General features: G+C 44.3%; 1 protein-coding gene across 1 annotated transcript in view; it reads right to left on the reverse strand.

The window, feature by feature from the left end:
• Positions 1-15,822, reverse strand: part of CPXM2 (carboxypeptidase X, M14 family member 2) — a 194,665-nt gene that overhangs the window by 55,579 nt on the left and 123,264 nt on the right. The window contains exons 6-7 of the mRNA XM_038758418.1: positions 15,329-15,479; positions 4,724-4,812 (exon numbers count right to left, since the gene is read on the reverse strand). Of these exons, the coding sequence (XP_038614346.1) occupies positions 4,724-4,812; positions 15,329-15,479 (240 nt within the window). The remainder of the gene's footprint in view (positions 1-4,723; positions 4,813-15,328; positions 15,480-15,822) is intronic.

A 15,822-nucleotide genomic window follows, 5' to 3' on the forward strand; every position in this document is an offset into this window, starting at 1 on the left:
TATCAATTAATATTTCAAGACAACAGGCTTAGAAATGCTGAATCTCCCCTCCTACCACCAGCCCAATAACTTCGACACAAGAGCAACAGAGATATGGGGAAATCACATGCATTTATCCCACACAGGGTACCTAACTCCCAGCTACGCTGGCTCATTTATGGCCACACTGACTGCTGGAATGGGCTTTCACCATTTAGAAGACAAGTAAGTCTCAGGAGGAAGTTAATCAGGTTCATTTTGCCTATCCTGTGGCCATGGACCAGAGGCTTGATTCCCTTAACAGGCACATTCCCTGATTCCTCTTGACATGGTGAGAGAAAGGAGGGAGAAAGTGTTCATCAGGATTCGTCTTTGATGTTGGTCAGTTCCAAGTCTTCAAAATTGCAGTTCCTCAGAAGTGGGAGGCACTTTCTCCCTTATCCCTGGATGATTGCCTGAGCTTAGGAGAGGATATGGGAGACAGGTGCAGACTAATAATAATAAATAACTGTGCACCAAGCACTGTGCCAAGTGCTGGGGTAGATGCAAGACAATCTAGTCCTACCTGGGGCTTACAGTAGGAGGGAGAACCTCATTTTGCAAATGAGGTAACTGAGGCCTAGAGAAGTTAAGTGACTTGACCAAGGTCACACAGCAGGTAAGTGGCAGAGTCAGGATTAGAACCTGGTCCTCTCACTCCCAGGACCATGTTCTTTCCATCAGGCCACGCTGTTTCTCAGCAGAAAGCACATTCACTGGCATCAATACGTAACAACCCAGACAAGTAAGTGCAACTTGCAAAGAAAATGATCCTCAAGCTCTTTCACTCAGTACTGGCACACTAAGTGCAAAAGTAAGCATATTTAATTTATTTTTCTGTTTCTAAAAGCTGACTCATAACAGTCACTGACATTTATTAGAGTAGTAGAGCATTGAACCTGTTATTAAAGAGATGTGACACTGCATTAAAGAGAAGTTCTTAAAGAGGTGTGACACACCCACGTCAGAGGACGTGGGTTCTAATCCCGGCTCTGCCACTTCTCTGTGGCTTAAGCAATCCACTTAACATCTCTGTATCTCAGTTACCTCATCTGTAAAATGGGGATTAGGACTGTGAGCCCCAAGTGGGACAACCTGATTACCTTGTAACTAACCCAGCACTCAGAATAGTACTTGGCACATAGTAAGTGCTTAACACATACCATAACTATTATTATTATTAATTACTGCATAATAATTGTCCCATTCTTCAGCCTCTGTCCCCACCATTTTATTCTACAGTCAGGATATACACATATTTCATCAAAGGCTTTTCAGGACTCTGACAATGGGGCAGTAATTCTCAGATGTCTAACACCCACTGCTGCTAGGAGCAAAGTGTGCAGACTGCATGGTAGTGGGAGAAGCGTGAAAACAGGTTAAAGAGGGTGTGAGCTGACAATGTCAAAGCCAATGGTGAGGAGTTTCTGTTTGGAAGTTTTTGAGGAGAGGGGAAATGAATTCTTAGAAAAATGAGCTTGGCAGCAGAGTGACATATGGACTGGAGAGGGAAGAAGTTGGAGACTGGTAGGTCAGTAAGGAGGCTGATGGAGTAGTTCTTTCAATCAAGCAAACCTACTCACTATGCCACATTCTCACCTCTCTCAGTGCTGACCTATAGCTCATACCCCTCTTCCTGCCTGGAGCTCTCTCCCATGCTTTACATACAACAGATCATTATTCTCCCTATCATTAAGGCCTTTTGAAATGACATCTCCTCCAGAAGGCCTTCACAGATTACCTCCATACCCTAATTCCACTACCATTGGCCTTAAACCTCTCAATCAGATCTTTTGCCGATTCCCTAATATAATCCATCCTGCATGCTTCACTCCTCTAAAGCCAACATACTCACTGTACCTCAATCTTGTATATCTCACAGCCAACCCAAAGCCCAGATCCTCCCTCTGGAACTCTTTCCCCCTTCATATATGACGGCCTACCACTCTCTCCACCTGAAAAGTCTTATTAAAATCACATCTCCTCCAAGAGGTCTTCCCCAACCAAGCCCCCATTTCCCCTATTTCCTCTCCTTTCTGCATTATCCTTGAACTTGGGTTTGTACCCATTAAGCATTTGCTATTCACAAAACCTTCTGTCTCCCAGCACTTATGAGCATTTTCGTAATTCATTTAAATGTCCGTATGCCCCTCTAGACTGTTAAGTTCCGAATGGGCAGGGAACTTGTCTACAATTCTACTGTACTGTACTTTCCCACACACTTAGTACAATACTCTGCACACAGTAAACACTAATAGTACTACTGACTGACTCAGAGTCACCTAAGCACTTGGGGACTCACACCACCCACCTTGGCACAAGTACAAGTATTTCCCCATAATTGATTCCTCATAACTGTAACTGACTTTTAGTGTCTTTTAGTTTTGAGGGCAGGGATCATGATGGCAGGGATCATGTCTACTAACTCTGTTGTGTAGTCACAAATACTTAGTACAGTGCTTTGCAATTAATCGATCCATCAATCGTGTGCGGAGTAGTGTACTAACTGCGGAGTACTGTACTAACTACTTCAGAAGGTATAATTCAATAGAGTTGGCTGACATGATTCCTGCCCAGCATGGCCTAGTGTAAAGAGAACAGGCCTGGATGGAGGGAAGAGGGATGAACTGTCAGCAATCTCTCATTCTATCCCCACTGGATTACTGCATCAGCCTCCTCTCTGATCTCCCATCCTCCTGTCTCTCCCCACTTCAGTCTATACGTCACTCTGCTGCCCAGATCATCTTTGTGCATAAACATTCTGGGCATGTTACTCTCCTCCTCAAAAATCTCCACTGGCTGCCTGTCAACCAAGCAAAAACTCCTCACCCTCGGCTTCAAGACTCTCCATCACCTCGCCCCCTCCTACCTCACCTCCCTTCTCTCCTTCTACAGCCCAGCCCACACCCTCCACTCCACTGCCACTAACCTCCTCCCTGTACCTCGTTCTCACCTGTCCCGCCATCGTCCCCTGGCCCACGTCCTTCTCCTGGCCTGGAATGCCCTCCTTCCATGCATCTGCCAAGCTAGCTCTCTTCCTCCCTTCAAAGCCCTACTGAGAACTCACCTCCTCCAAGAGGCCTTCCCAGACTGAGCCCCTTTTTCCTCTCCTCCTCCCCATCTCCCCCACCCTACCTACTTCCCCTCCCCACAGCACTTGTACATATTTATTACTCTACTTATTTTACTTGTACATATTTACTATTCTATTTATTTTGTTAATGATGTGCATATAGCTTTAAGTAGATTTGTTCTGCTGATTTTGACACTTGTCTACTTGTGTTGTTTTGTTGTCTATCTCCCCCTTCTAGACTGTAAGCCCATTATTGGGTAGGGACTGTCCCTATATGTTGCCGACTTGTACTTCTCAAGCGCTTAGTACAGTGCTCTACACACAGTAAACGCTCAATGAATACGACAGTGAATGAATGAATGAATGAAAGTGCGAACGTGGGAGAGGAGTCAATGGTGGGATGGATGAGATCAAAGTTAGGCTGATGTTAGAAGAGTGGAGTGTGCAGGTTGGGTTGTGGTAGGAAATCAGTGAGGTTACTAGGAGGAGAGAGTTGATTCAGTGCCTTAAAACAGAAGGTGACAAATTTCTCTTCAATTCAGGGGTGGACCAGTAACCACTGGAGGTTTTTGAGGAATTGGAAGATATGGACTGAACATTTTTCAGAAAAATGATCTGGGTAGCAGACTGAAGTATGGACTAAAGAGGCTGATACAGTAGTAAAGGTGGCAAATGCTTGAATCAGCATGGTAGCCGTTTTGATGTAGAGGAAAGGGCAGATTTTAGCAATGTTGGGAAGTTGGAAACAACAGGATTTTGTGACAGATTGAATATTTAGGTTGAATGAGAGGGATTAGTCAAGGATAATACCAAGTTTATGGACTTAGATAAGGAGGATGATGGTGATGGGAAAGTAATAGGGAGGTCAAGGTTTGGGTGGAAAGATGAGGAGTTCTGTTTTAGACATGTCAAATTTGAGGTGTAAGTGGAACATCCAGATGGAGATGTCCTAGAGGCACAAGGAAATGCGAGACTAATTGCTCAAAAAATACTATTGACTGATTTTAGAGCAACTCTTTGTCTTCTAGAGACAAATACGGTGCTGAGTTGGTGAAGTAGAGAAACAATTCATCTTGACTTAGAAGAAACATGGGAATAATGTAACAACCATAATCAGGACATACTTAGCCGAGGCTTGCAAATTCCCAACAAATTGTTTTTCTTGTACTGGTTCTTGATCTTGCACATTTGAAGAGCATAAGAATATCCTGATGCTATCTTCGTGAAAACTAGATTTAATAGTTTTCAAATTAGAACTTTCCCAAGAGGAAAAAAATGCACTTGGAAAGCTTGGCAGGGTTTTCAAGACCAGGAAGAGAGTGAAAATTGTTCAATATGAGCATATTCTAAACTATTCAATCCAACATTTTAACTACGCTCAATATTGCATTATCAACACTAACATCATTCAATTGTAATGACTGTAATCATCATGTCAGACAAAAATTATTAGCTATCCCTTGATCAATCAGTCAATCAATGGTATTTACTGAGCACTTACTATAGCACAGCAAGTGCTTGGGAGAGAAAAATACAACAGAAGTAGCAGACACATTCCCTGCCCATAACAAGCTTACAGTCATTATGTATTTCCACTCGCTCTTCAAATAAGTTCCAGTGCTTATAGAATACCTGTCTCATTTCTTTGTAATCATGATGTTTAAAATCCAGATCATCTGTAGTTGTCATTTCATTCCTTCTGTGATAATAATTATTGGGATCTAAGGAAAGAAATAAAAGTGGTCAGTTAGATATTAGTAATATTCCAAACATGGAATAGGATTTCACAAATTACAAAAAGAACTTCGCTACCACAACACACATGCTTAATGAAGACGAAGTTTTCAAATGGTAAAATAAAGTAAACTGCATTCTCAAACTGCTAATAGTTGCAACATTAGGACAAAAAACACATCCTGGGGCTTTATGGGGGGAAAGCTGTGACCAAAACTAATCAAAGCAAATGTCAGCAAAAAGGATGGAAAGGTGGTGGAAATCTTGCCCCAAGAGACATTCTTCTATCAAAATATAAAAACTACATACAAAGAATTAGTAATTATTCTTTTTATTTACTAACATTTTCTCTCACTTTTAACATGTGTTATTTTGTAGAAATACAGCCTAGATAAACTTAAGGAATGATTTGCTATTTTTAGCCTTCAAATGGACAGTATTTTTATAATATTTTATTTAACATATTTTGCTGTAGTTTTGTGATAGACTAGTAACTGTTAAATTTTAAAGGCCATATAATAATGACTCAAGAAAGCATTTTCAGTCAGATGAGGCAGAACTAATTAACATCTTATATAATCAATGACACTGGGGCACAATATATATGATGTATTATAGGACCCTGTTAAACTTGCCTTAAACTAAATATAGCATGACAAACCAAAAATCACACAGGATTTCTAGCTGAAAAGATACCACACCAAAATTTTTCAGTGTTATTAAAATTCAAAATATTATACTTCCATGAAAAATGACAGGCACTGTACAAAGCACTGGGGTCGATTCATACTAATCAGCTTGAACACAGTCTGTGTCCCACATAGGGCTCACAATTTTAATCCCCACTTTACAGATGAGGTAACTGAGGCACAGAGAAGTTAAGCGACTTGCCCAGGGTCACACAGCAGACAAGTGACAGAGCTGGAATTAGAACTCAGGTTCCCAGGTTCATGCTCTATCCACTAGGCCACTCTGCTTTTCAACATAGAGATTCTTTAGAGGCAGTTACCAAGCTGACCTGCCAAGTCAAAGTCATCCTTTCCTCTACCATTTCAACTGCCAGCAATACCCATTGCCACTACTATCTCAAAGTGTTAACTCCAGAACAAGCCCCTGGTATCCTCCAACCTCCCATTCTTGCCCCTAAATGACTTCACCTATTTTGGTGAAACAACTGAAAATATCAGCTGTGAGTTCCTAAAGTAACTCCTCACCTCTCCAACATCTCCTACCCCTATAACCACTATCATCCTTCCTATTTCTAAAGAGCAAGTCTCCCACTTGTTCTCAGACTCTATCCCATCTACCTGTGCCTCAGACCCAGTTCCCTTTCAATTACTGAAGTCCTGTATGCCAACACGTCTTTGCACCCTAACCACCATTTTGACCCTCTCACTTTCCTGGGGCCAAATGCCATCTTCTGAAATGGGAAAGTTTGCTCTGGATTTATCTCCAGGGCTCCTGCAGCCAAAACTTGTTACCTTACACTTGCTCTTTCCATCCCCCTCCCCGCAGGGGACTGTAGGGCCGAGTACCATTCCCATAGCCTTGTGGCCACCCAGGACTCAATGAGGACTCACCCAAGGGTTTGAATCCCTGGTGCCTGGACTGTATTCCTTGCCCTGAGGCAGACTACAACATGTCTTAGTGGAAAGAGCACAGGCTTGGGAATCAGAGGACATGGGTTCTAATCCCAGCTCTACCACATATGTGCTGTGTGACTTTGGGCAAATCACTTAACTTCTCTGTGCCTCAGTTACCTCAACTATAAAATGGGGCTTAAAAGTGTGAGCCCCACGTGGGACAACCTAATTACCCTGCATCTAATTAGCCAGCATCTACCCCAGCACTTAGAACAGAGCTTGGCACATAGAAGTGATTAACAAATACTATAATAGTAATTATTATTATTACTATAAAACATTGCTAGACTGTAATCTTTCTCTCTAGACTGTAAACTGAGAACAAGGAAAGTGTCTAATAAAGTGGTTGCTGTATTGTGTTCTCCCAAGGCTTTAGTACAGTGCTTTGCACACCATTAGCACTCAAATACTATTGATTGATTTATCTGCCAAGGTACCCTCATCCAATCACATTCCTCCGGAAGAAATGGGGAGCCTCATGTTGCTCCTCCTTTACTATCCATTTCCAAGTAGTTCCAGTTAATGCACCCTCAAATTTCAATCAATCAATCAATCAATCAATCGTATTTATTGAGCGCTTACTATGTGCAGAGCACTGTACTAAGCGCTTGGGAAGTACAAATTGGCATCACATAGAGACAGTCCCTACCCAACAGTGGGCTCACAGTCTAAAAGGGGGAGACAGAGAACAGAACCAAACATACCAACAAAATAAAATAAGTAGGATAGAAATGTACAAGTAAAATAAATAAATAAATAAATAGAGTAATAAATATGTACAACCATATATACATATATACAGGTGCTGTGGGGAAGGGAAGGAGGTAAGACGGGGGGATGGAGAGGGGGACGAGGGGGAGAGGAAAGAAGGGGCTCAGTCTGGGAAGGCCTCCTGGAGGAGGTGAGCTCTCAGCAGGGCCTTGAAGGGAGGAAGAGAGCTAGCTTGGCGGATGGGCAGAGGGAGGGCATTCCAGGCCCGGGGGATGACGTGGGCCGGGGGTCGATGGCGGGACAGGCGAGAGCGAGGTACAGCGAGGAGATTAGTGGTGGAGGAGCGGAGGGTGCGGGCTGGGCTGGAGAAGGAGAGAAGGGAGGTGAGGTAGGAGGGGGCGAGGTGATGGACAGCCTTGAAGCCCAGGGTGAGGAGTTTCTGCTTGATGCGCAGATTGATCGGTAGCTATTGGAGGTTTTTGAGGAGGGGAGTAATATGTCCAGAGCGTTTCTGGACAAAGATAATCCGGGCAGCAGCATGAAGTATGGATTGAAGTGGAGAGAGACACGAGGATGGGAGATCAGAGAGAAGGCTAGTGCAGTAGTCCAGACGGGATAGGATGAGAGCTTGAATTAGCAGGGTAGCGGTTTGGATGGAGAGGAAAGGGCGGATCTTGGCAATGTTGCGGAGCTGAGACCGGCAGGTTTTGGTGACGGCTTGGATGTGAGGGGTGAATGAGAGAGCGGAGTCGAGGATGACACCAAGGTTGCGGGCTTGTGAGACGGGAAGGATGGTAGTGCCGTCAACAGAGATGGGAAAGTCAGGGAGAGGACAAGGTTTGGGAGGGAAGACAAGGAGCTCAGTCTTCGACATGTTGAGCTTTAGGTGGCGGGCGGACATCCAGATGGAGATGTCCTGAAGGCAGGAGGAGATGCGAGCCTGGAGGGAGGGGGAGAGAGCAGGGGCAGAGATGTAGATCTGGGTGTCATCAGCGTAGAGATGATAGTTGAAGCCGTGGGAGCGAATGAGGTCACCAAGGGAGTGAGTGTATATTGAGAACAGAAGGGGACCAAGCACTGAACCTTGGGGAACCCCCACAGTAAGAGGATGGGAGGGGGAGGAGGAGCCTGCAAAAGAGACTGAGAAAGAATGACCGGAGAGATAAGAGGAGAACCAGGAGAGGACGGAGTCTGTGAAGCCAAGGTCAGATAACGTGTTGAGGAGAAGGGGGTGGTCCACAGTGTCAAAGGCAGCTGAGAGGTCGAGGAGGATTAGGACAGAGTATGAGCCGTTGGATTTGGCAAGCAGGAGGTCATTGGTGACCTTTCAGAGCGCAGTTTCCGTGGAATGAAGGGGACGGAAGCCAGACTGGAGGGGGTCGACGAGAGAGTTGTTGTTGAGGAATTCTAGGCAGCGCGTGTAGACAACTCGTTCAAGGAGTTTGGAAAGGAATGGTAGGAGTGATATGGGATGATAACTAGAAGGTGAGGTGGGGTCAAGAGAGGGTTTTTTTAGGATGGGAGAGACATGGGCATGTTTGAAGGCAGAGGGGAAGGAACCAGTGGAGAGTGAGCGGTTGAAGATGGAAGTTAAGGAGGGGAGAAGGGATGGAGCGAGAGATTTCATAAGATGAGAGGGAATGGGGTCAGAAGCACAGGTGGCCGGAGTAGCACTTGAGAGGAGGGAGGAGAGTTCCTCTGAGGATACCGCTGGGAAGGATGGGAGAGTAGCAGAGAGTGTTGAGAGCCGGGGGGTTGGAGAAAGGGGGGAAGAGACTTTGGGGAGGTCGGACCTGATGGATTTAATTTTGTTAATGAAGTAGGAGGCCAGATCGTTGGGGGTGAGGGAAGGAGGAGGGGGAGGAACCGGGGGCCTGAGAAGGGAGTTGAATGTACGGAAGAGCTGGCGGGGGTGATGGGCATGGGTGTCAATAAGGGAGGAGAAATAGTTTTGTCTGGCAGAAGAGAGGGCTGAGTTAAGGCAGGAAAGGATAAACTTGAAGTGAACGAGGTTGGCATGGTGTTTAGACTTTCGCCAGCAGCGTTCAGCAGCTCGAGCATAAGAGCGAAGGAGGCGGACAGTGGCAGTGATCCAGGGCTGTGGGTTAGTGGTGCGAGAGCGGCGAAGGGAAAGGGGAGCGAGCGAGTCTAGCTGAGTAGAAAGGGTAGAGTTGAGAGCAGTAATCTGATCATCAAGACTGGGTAGAGAGGAGAGGGCGGCGAGGTGGGGTGTGAGGCGCTCCGAAAGATGGGTGGGGTCCAGAGAGCGGAGATCTCTGTGAGGGAGTAATACGGATTTACAGGGGAAAGGAGTGTGAGTGAGGAGGCAGGTGAGAAGATTATGATCAGAGAGAGGGATCACAGAGTTGGTGAGGGTGGACACAGTGCAGCGGTAGGAGATGATGAGGTCGAGGGTATGACCAAGTTGGTGAGTGGGTGAGGTGGGGTGGAGGAGGAGGTTGGCAGCGTCAAGGAGAGATAGAAGGCGGGCGGCAGAGGAGTCGTTAGGGATATCCATGTGGATATTGAAGTCTCCGAGGATCAGAGGATCAGAATTTCCTAAGTAATTAGCTGCCACCAGCCCACAGATTGTGAATTTGCACAAACATACAAGTAGGCAGCACATGCTGCCCTCGGCCCCTCAGATCTTTAGAGTAAATATTTCCTTGTTTTTTAGAGAAAATACTTAAGGCCCAATATCTATTATAAGTTACCCCCATACCACTGTATACCCTGGTGTGAGAGAAGCAGGGATCTGGACCACCCGCTGGCCCACAAGCCTCTGGCCTGGTGCCTAGACTGTGGTGCCACTGTTTTGGGTTTGGTTTTTTTTGCCTTCTGCAATGATTTTTCTTTTCTCTCCCTCCCTCTTTTCCTGTAAAAGTTAATGTCCCCTCTCTGGAATGTCCTTTATGCCTCCGGGGCAAAGGTAGTCTCAATCAACAGTATTTATTGAACACTTTACCGTGTGCAAAGCACTGTACTAAGCACTTGAGTGGTACAATAAAGTCGAGTTGGTAGACACAATCCCTGCTCTCAAGGAGTTTACTAGCCAGTGGTAGGAATTTAACATCAGCACTCTCTCCTCAGGGGAGGTTCCTCTGAATTAAAAGTATTAAAAGGATTAAGAGTATAAGCAGCCTGATGAATGAACTGTTTTCAAGGAAAGACAGCTTGTGAATTTTTTTTTTTTTAGAAAGTTGCCCAACCAGGCCCCAGAAGGGTCATGGCAAGTGTTCTTCCTACCCACTGGCCTGGGGTTTTCCACTGCCCATTTTGTCTGCACCCCCTTGCCACCAGTGCCACCTTCCCCTGAGTTCCCACTAAAAATCTATTTTAGAATTTCAAGTTTTTATCATTTGGATTTCATTACAGGTAATCCCTGGTTGAAAGGAACTGATTAAATTTTCAATCAGACTGAATTTGCTTTCCCATCTTCCCTAAGCAGTTAAAGCTTTCAATTAAAAAACATCCCTGAAGTGCTTAATAGACATTTCAGGGGCAATATTAAACAAACCCACTAAAAAAACATTGATTTACGAAACACAGAATTACATGAACTCTTAGCTTGGCAGGGGACAAGTGTATCTTTTGAGAGCTCTTTCCCAGACAGGGGGCAGTCTGCAAGCCTATGATAACTGGAGAAAGGGTTACATCATATTCTGGTCAGAAACAAAGAGCTAAGTTACTCTGATGACAAACAAAGTTAAGTGTACTACCAGGGCACTTCAGAGCCTGCCCCAGGACTTGAGATGTCAAGAAAGACCAGTTCTCACCCTGTCTCCTAATCCTTCTTTTTGGGAAGTTCTGAGAAAACAAGGAAGCTATAAGCAATTTGAGAAGGCATTTAACATTATTAAGTAGGTACTGCTGGAGATGATAATAGGCAGGATTTCAAGAAGAGGTTGAATACTAACAGTGAGGAGGGAGCTGCTGCCCAAGACAGCAGGAGGGAGAGATCTGAATGAATAATAACTGTGGTATTTACTTATTATGTGTCAAGAACTGTACTAAGTGCTGGCGTAGATACAAGATGATCTGGTCTCACATGGCTCTCATAGTCTAAGGAGGGAGCAAGAACAGGTACTGAATCCCCATTTTGCAGATGAGGGAGCTGAGGTACAGAGAAGCTCAATGACTTGCCCAAAGTCACACAGCAGACAAGTGCCAGACTGGGATTAGGATCCAGGTCCTCTGACTCCTAAGCCTGTGCTCCTTTTCCACTTGGCATTTGCAGCGTTTCTAACAACATCAAACGTAGGGAGAATAATTTTCATGGCATCCGTTAACCATTTTCAAGCACTATATTTAGCAGTGGGCAGGCACAAGATAATCAGATCAGACACAACCCCTGTCCCACAGGGGGCTCTATCAACTCTAGTGTACTGAACTCCCCCAAGTTCATTCAATCACATTTACTGAGACCTTACTGTGTGCAGAGCACTGTTCTAAGTGCTTGGGAGGTACAATATAACAATAAACAGACATATTCCCTGCCCACAACAAACTTACAGTCTAGAGGGGAAGACAGACATTAATATAAATGAATACACTGCTATATGTATATAAGTGTTGTGGGGCTGTGAGGGGAGATAATAATAATAATGATGGCATTTATTAAGTGCTTACTATGTGCAAAGCACTGTTCTAAGTGCTGGGGAGGTTACAAGGTGATCAGGTTGTCCCATGGGGGGCTCACAGTCTCAATCCCCATTTTCCAGATGAGGTAACTGAGGCACAGAGAAGTTAAGTAACTTGCCCAAAGTCACACAGCTGACAATTGGCGGAGCTGGGATTTGAACCCATGACCTCTGACTCCAAAGCCCGTGCTCTTTCCACTGAGCCATACTGCTTCTTCAGACGAATAAAGGAGCAAGTCAGGGTGACACACAAGGGAGTTGAATAAAAGGAAAAGAGGGCTTAGTCGGGTAAGGCCTTTTGAAGGAGATGTGCCTTCAATAAGGCTTTGAAGGCTGGAGAGTAATTGTCAGATTTGAGGAGGGTAGGCTTTCCAGGCCAGAGGGAGGACGTGGACGAGGGGTGGTGAGATAGACGAGATCAAGGTACAGTGAGGTTAGCAAATGCCTACCTTCTCCCCAAGTGCTTAAGACAGTGGGGAGCTTGAGGAAACGCTGTACTGAGCTCTTGGGAGAGTACAATATAATAATGAACAGACATATTCCCTGTCCACAAGGAGCTTATAGTCTAGAGAGGGACACAGACATTAATATAAATAGATAAACTGCAGATATGTACATAAGTGCTGTGGGGCTGTGAGAGGAGATAAATAACGGGAGCAAGTCAGGGTGACACAGAAGTGCGTTAAGAAAAGGAAAAGAGTGCTGAGTCCGGGAAGACCTCTTGGAGGAGATGTACCTTCAATTAAGGATTTGAAGGTGGGGAGAGCTCTGTTGGATATGGAGGTAGACCGGTCCAGGCCAGAGCAAGATGTCAGTGGCAAGATAGATGAGATCGAGGTACAGTGAGAAGGGTAGCATTAGAGGAGCAAAGTGGGTTATAGTAGAAGAGTAGCGAGGTAAGGAAAGAGGGGGCAAGGTGATTGAGTGCTTTAAAGTCAATATTGAGGAGTTTCTGTTTGATGCAGACAGAGGTGGATGGGCAACCACTGTAGGTTTTTGAGGAGTGGGGAAACAGCCTCAAGGGTTTTTGTAGAAAAATGATCTTGACAGCAGAGTGAAATATGGACAGAAGGGCTGGGTGGACAGCAAGGTGGCTGATCAAGTAATCTAGATGGGACAGGATAAGTGCTTGTATTAACATGGTAACAGTTTGGATGGAGAGGAAGGGGCAGGTTTTAGCGATGTTGTGCAGATCGAACCAATAGGATTTAGTGATGAACTGAATGTGTGGCTTGAATGAGAGAGAAAGGAATCAATGATTACGCCTAAGTTATGGGCTTGTGAGACAAGAAGGATGGTGGTGCTGTCTACAGTGATGGTAAATTCAGGGGTGGGAAGATATGGGGTTCTGTTTTAAACATGTTATGTTTTTCTGAGATAATTTTCTTCTGGCTCTTCTTCTACCTCTCTGGCCAATCCTTATCAGCTTAACTGACTGGGACTTCCTCCTCTGAGGCCCTACACTTTTCACTTTACATTTTCTCACTTGGAAAGCCATCTACTCCTTTGCACTCAGTTACCTCCACTATGCAAATGAATCCCAAATTCATGCTGGGTGTGATCTTTCACTTGGCATGCAGAGCTCTAATTTCCTTTTGTCTCCAGGACATTCCCACAAGGATGTCCTACCAGCACCTCAAGCTCAGTATGTTTAAAACTGAACTCAATCAACCAATGGTACTTACTGAGCACTGTTTGCAGGACACTGTTCTAAGTACTTAGGAAAGTACAGTAGAGTTACTAATCAATCTGCGCATCAGGCAGAAACTCCTCACCCTGGGCTTCAAGGCTCTCCATCACCTCGCCCCCTCCTACTTCACCTCTCTTCTCTCCTTCTACAGCCCAGCCCGCACCCTCTGCTCCTCCGCCGCTAATCTCCTCACCGTACCTCGTTCTCGCCTGTCCCACCATCGACCCCCGGCCCACGTCATCCCCCGGGCCTGGAATGCCCTCCCTCCCAAAATCTGCCAAGCTAGCCCTCTTCCTCCCTTCAAGGCCCTACTGAGAGCTCACCTCCTCCAGGAGGCCTTCCCAGACTGAGCCCCTTCCTTCCTCTTCCCCTCGTCCCCCTCTCCATCCCCCGCATCTTACCTCCTTCCCTTCCCCACAGCACCTGTATATATGTATATATGTTTGTACATCTTTATTACTCTATTTATTTATTTATTTATTTTACTTGTACATCTTCTATTCTATTTATAATACTTATAATATAATACTTCTATTTATTTTATTTTGTTAGTATGTTTGGTTTTGTTCTCTGTCTCCCCCTTTTAGACTGTGAGCCCACTGTTGGGTAGGGACTGTCTCTATATGTTGCCAATTTGTACTTCCCAAGCGCTTAGTACAGTGCTCTGCACATAGTAAGCACTCAATAAATACAATTGATGATGATGATGTCCCCTTATCCAAGAAACTAACAATGTGGCATCCCACCAATTCCTCTTGTCCCCTTGTGCTCCACACCTTCCACAGGAACCAGATGCCCCAGATGGGCAGGGAAAACTTGGTTTAAGGGGGGACAGCTGCTTGCTTAGTAAAGGTTCAGATCTTCTGCCTTCTTCTTTCGTCCCAACCCTTCGCATTTAAATTGCCCATCACAGTTGACTCCATCGTCTAATTCTCACTATCCTTCAACTCTCACATTCAGTTAGATTCAGTAATCCTACCTGGTTTTCCATCACTATTTTCTGGATTTGAGAGGTAATTGTGACCAACAGTGTGCCCACAATTATTATGTCATGGAAATTCCAGAAAACTTGTTTGAAAGTCTGAACGTTTTTCCAAGGGAATATCTCACTATTTCAGTTTCCTGAAAATATATATATTTTGTGGGGAAAACGTTTGACACATACAGATATTTCTATATAACAATTATTATTTCTTGAAAGTACTTCAAATATGTCCATAATTGGACCTTGAAAACTAAATGTACAAAACAGCTACACAATAAAATATTTGCTTAGTCTCTACTCAATCAAACATATTTATTGAGCGCTTACTGTGTACAGAGCACTGTCCTAAGTGCTTGGGAGAGCTCGATATAACAATATAACACATTCCCTGACCACAACAAGCTTACAGTCTAGCGGGAAAGACATTAATATATAATTCAAAAATTATTGATATGCACATAAATTGTGCTCCAAATTCTTCACCCTTTTTGAAACATCTACTGCTGTAAGAAGAGATGTTCTTTAAAGCAAGGAAGCTGAGATGTGTGGAACCAAATGTCACACTTCTTCCTTAAAAAAATACAGGGACTAAACTTCTTAAGTCTCAGTTGTGTATGATTCCTGCCAAGTCTGGATTTAGATACATAATTCATACAAACTGACCTGCTTAGTTAGCATAGGAATTCCACTGCCTGATGGATAATTCTGGACTTTTTATGCTTAGATTTAAGAGATTTCAAAACAGATGGGAAATATTTCAGATCAATGAAAACCTTTTGCTTACTGGCTAGCCAGGACACTTTTCTGCTTTTTGCAAGAAAGGATGCCACTTACCCGGTAATAGGCACCCCAGAATTTCCAATCTCAGACAGATGCTCCCATTATCAAACCACGACTGAGGATTAACACGGATGTAACGAGCCACAAGTGGGATTGGCAACTCGTTGAGAACAGGGATCTCTTTCTCACTGTTTGCTTTAAAAATCTATTGGAGGGAGAAGTAGTTTAATAAATAGAAATCAGTTTTTACTACAGCAAAGAATTTAGCATTAAAATATATACATTTGGGATTTGGGGATGGTTAGATTAATTTATTCCCTTGGTTTCCAGCCATTTCCCATCTTATTCACAAACGAAAATCCCAAGGAAACTAGACAACACTATGTAAACTGGATTTCACGCACATGCATACATAGACATCCATGTGTGCTTTGGTAAATCAGGGATGATTTAGACATCATAGATGAGGTCAATAAACATACCCCAACTGTTTGAAGTAGAACATTCAACATTCATATTGCACCTTATGATACTAAATGTATGAATCA

This window comes from Tachyglossus aculeatus, chromosome 16 (genome assembly GCF_015852505.1).
Source record: "Tachyglossus aculeatus isolate mTacAcu1 chromosome 16, mTacAcu1.pri, whole genome shotgun sequence".
NCBI classification, from domain to species: Eukaryota; Metazoa; Chordata; class Mammalia; order Monotremata; family Tachyglossidae; genus Tachyglossus; species Tachyglossus aculeatus.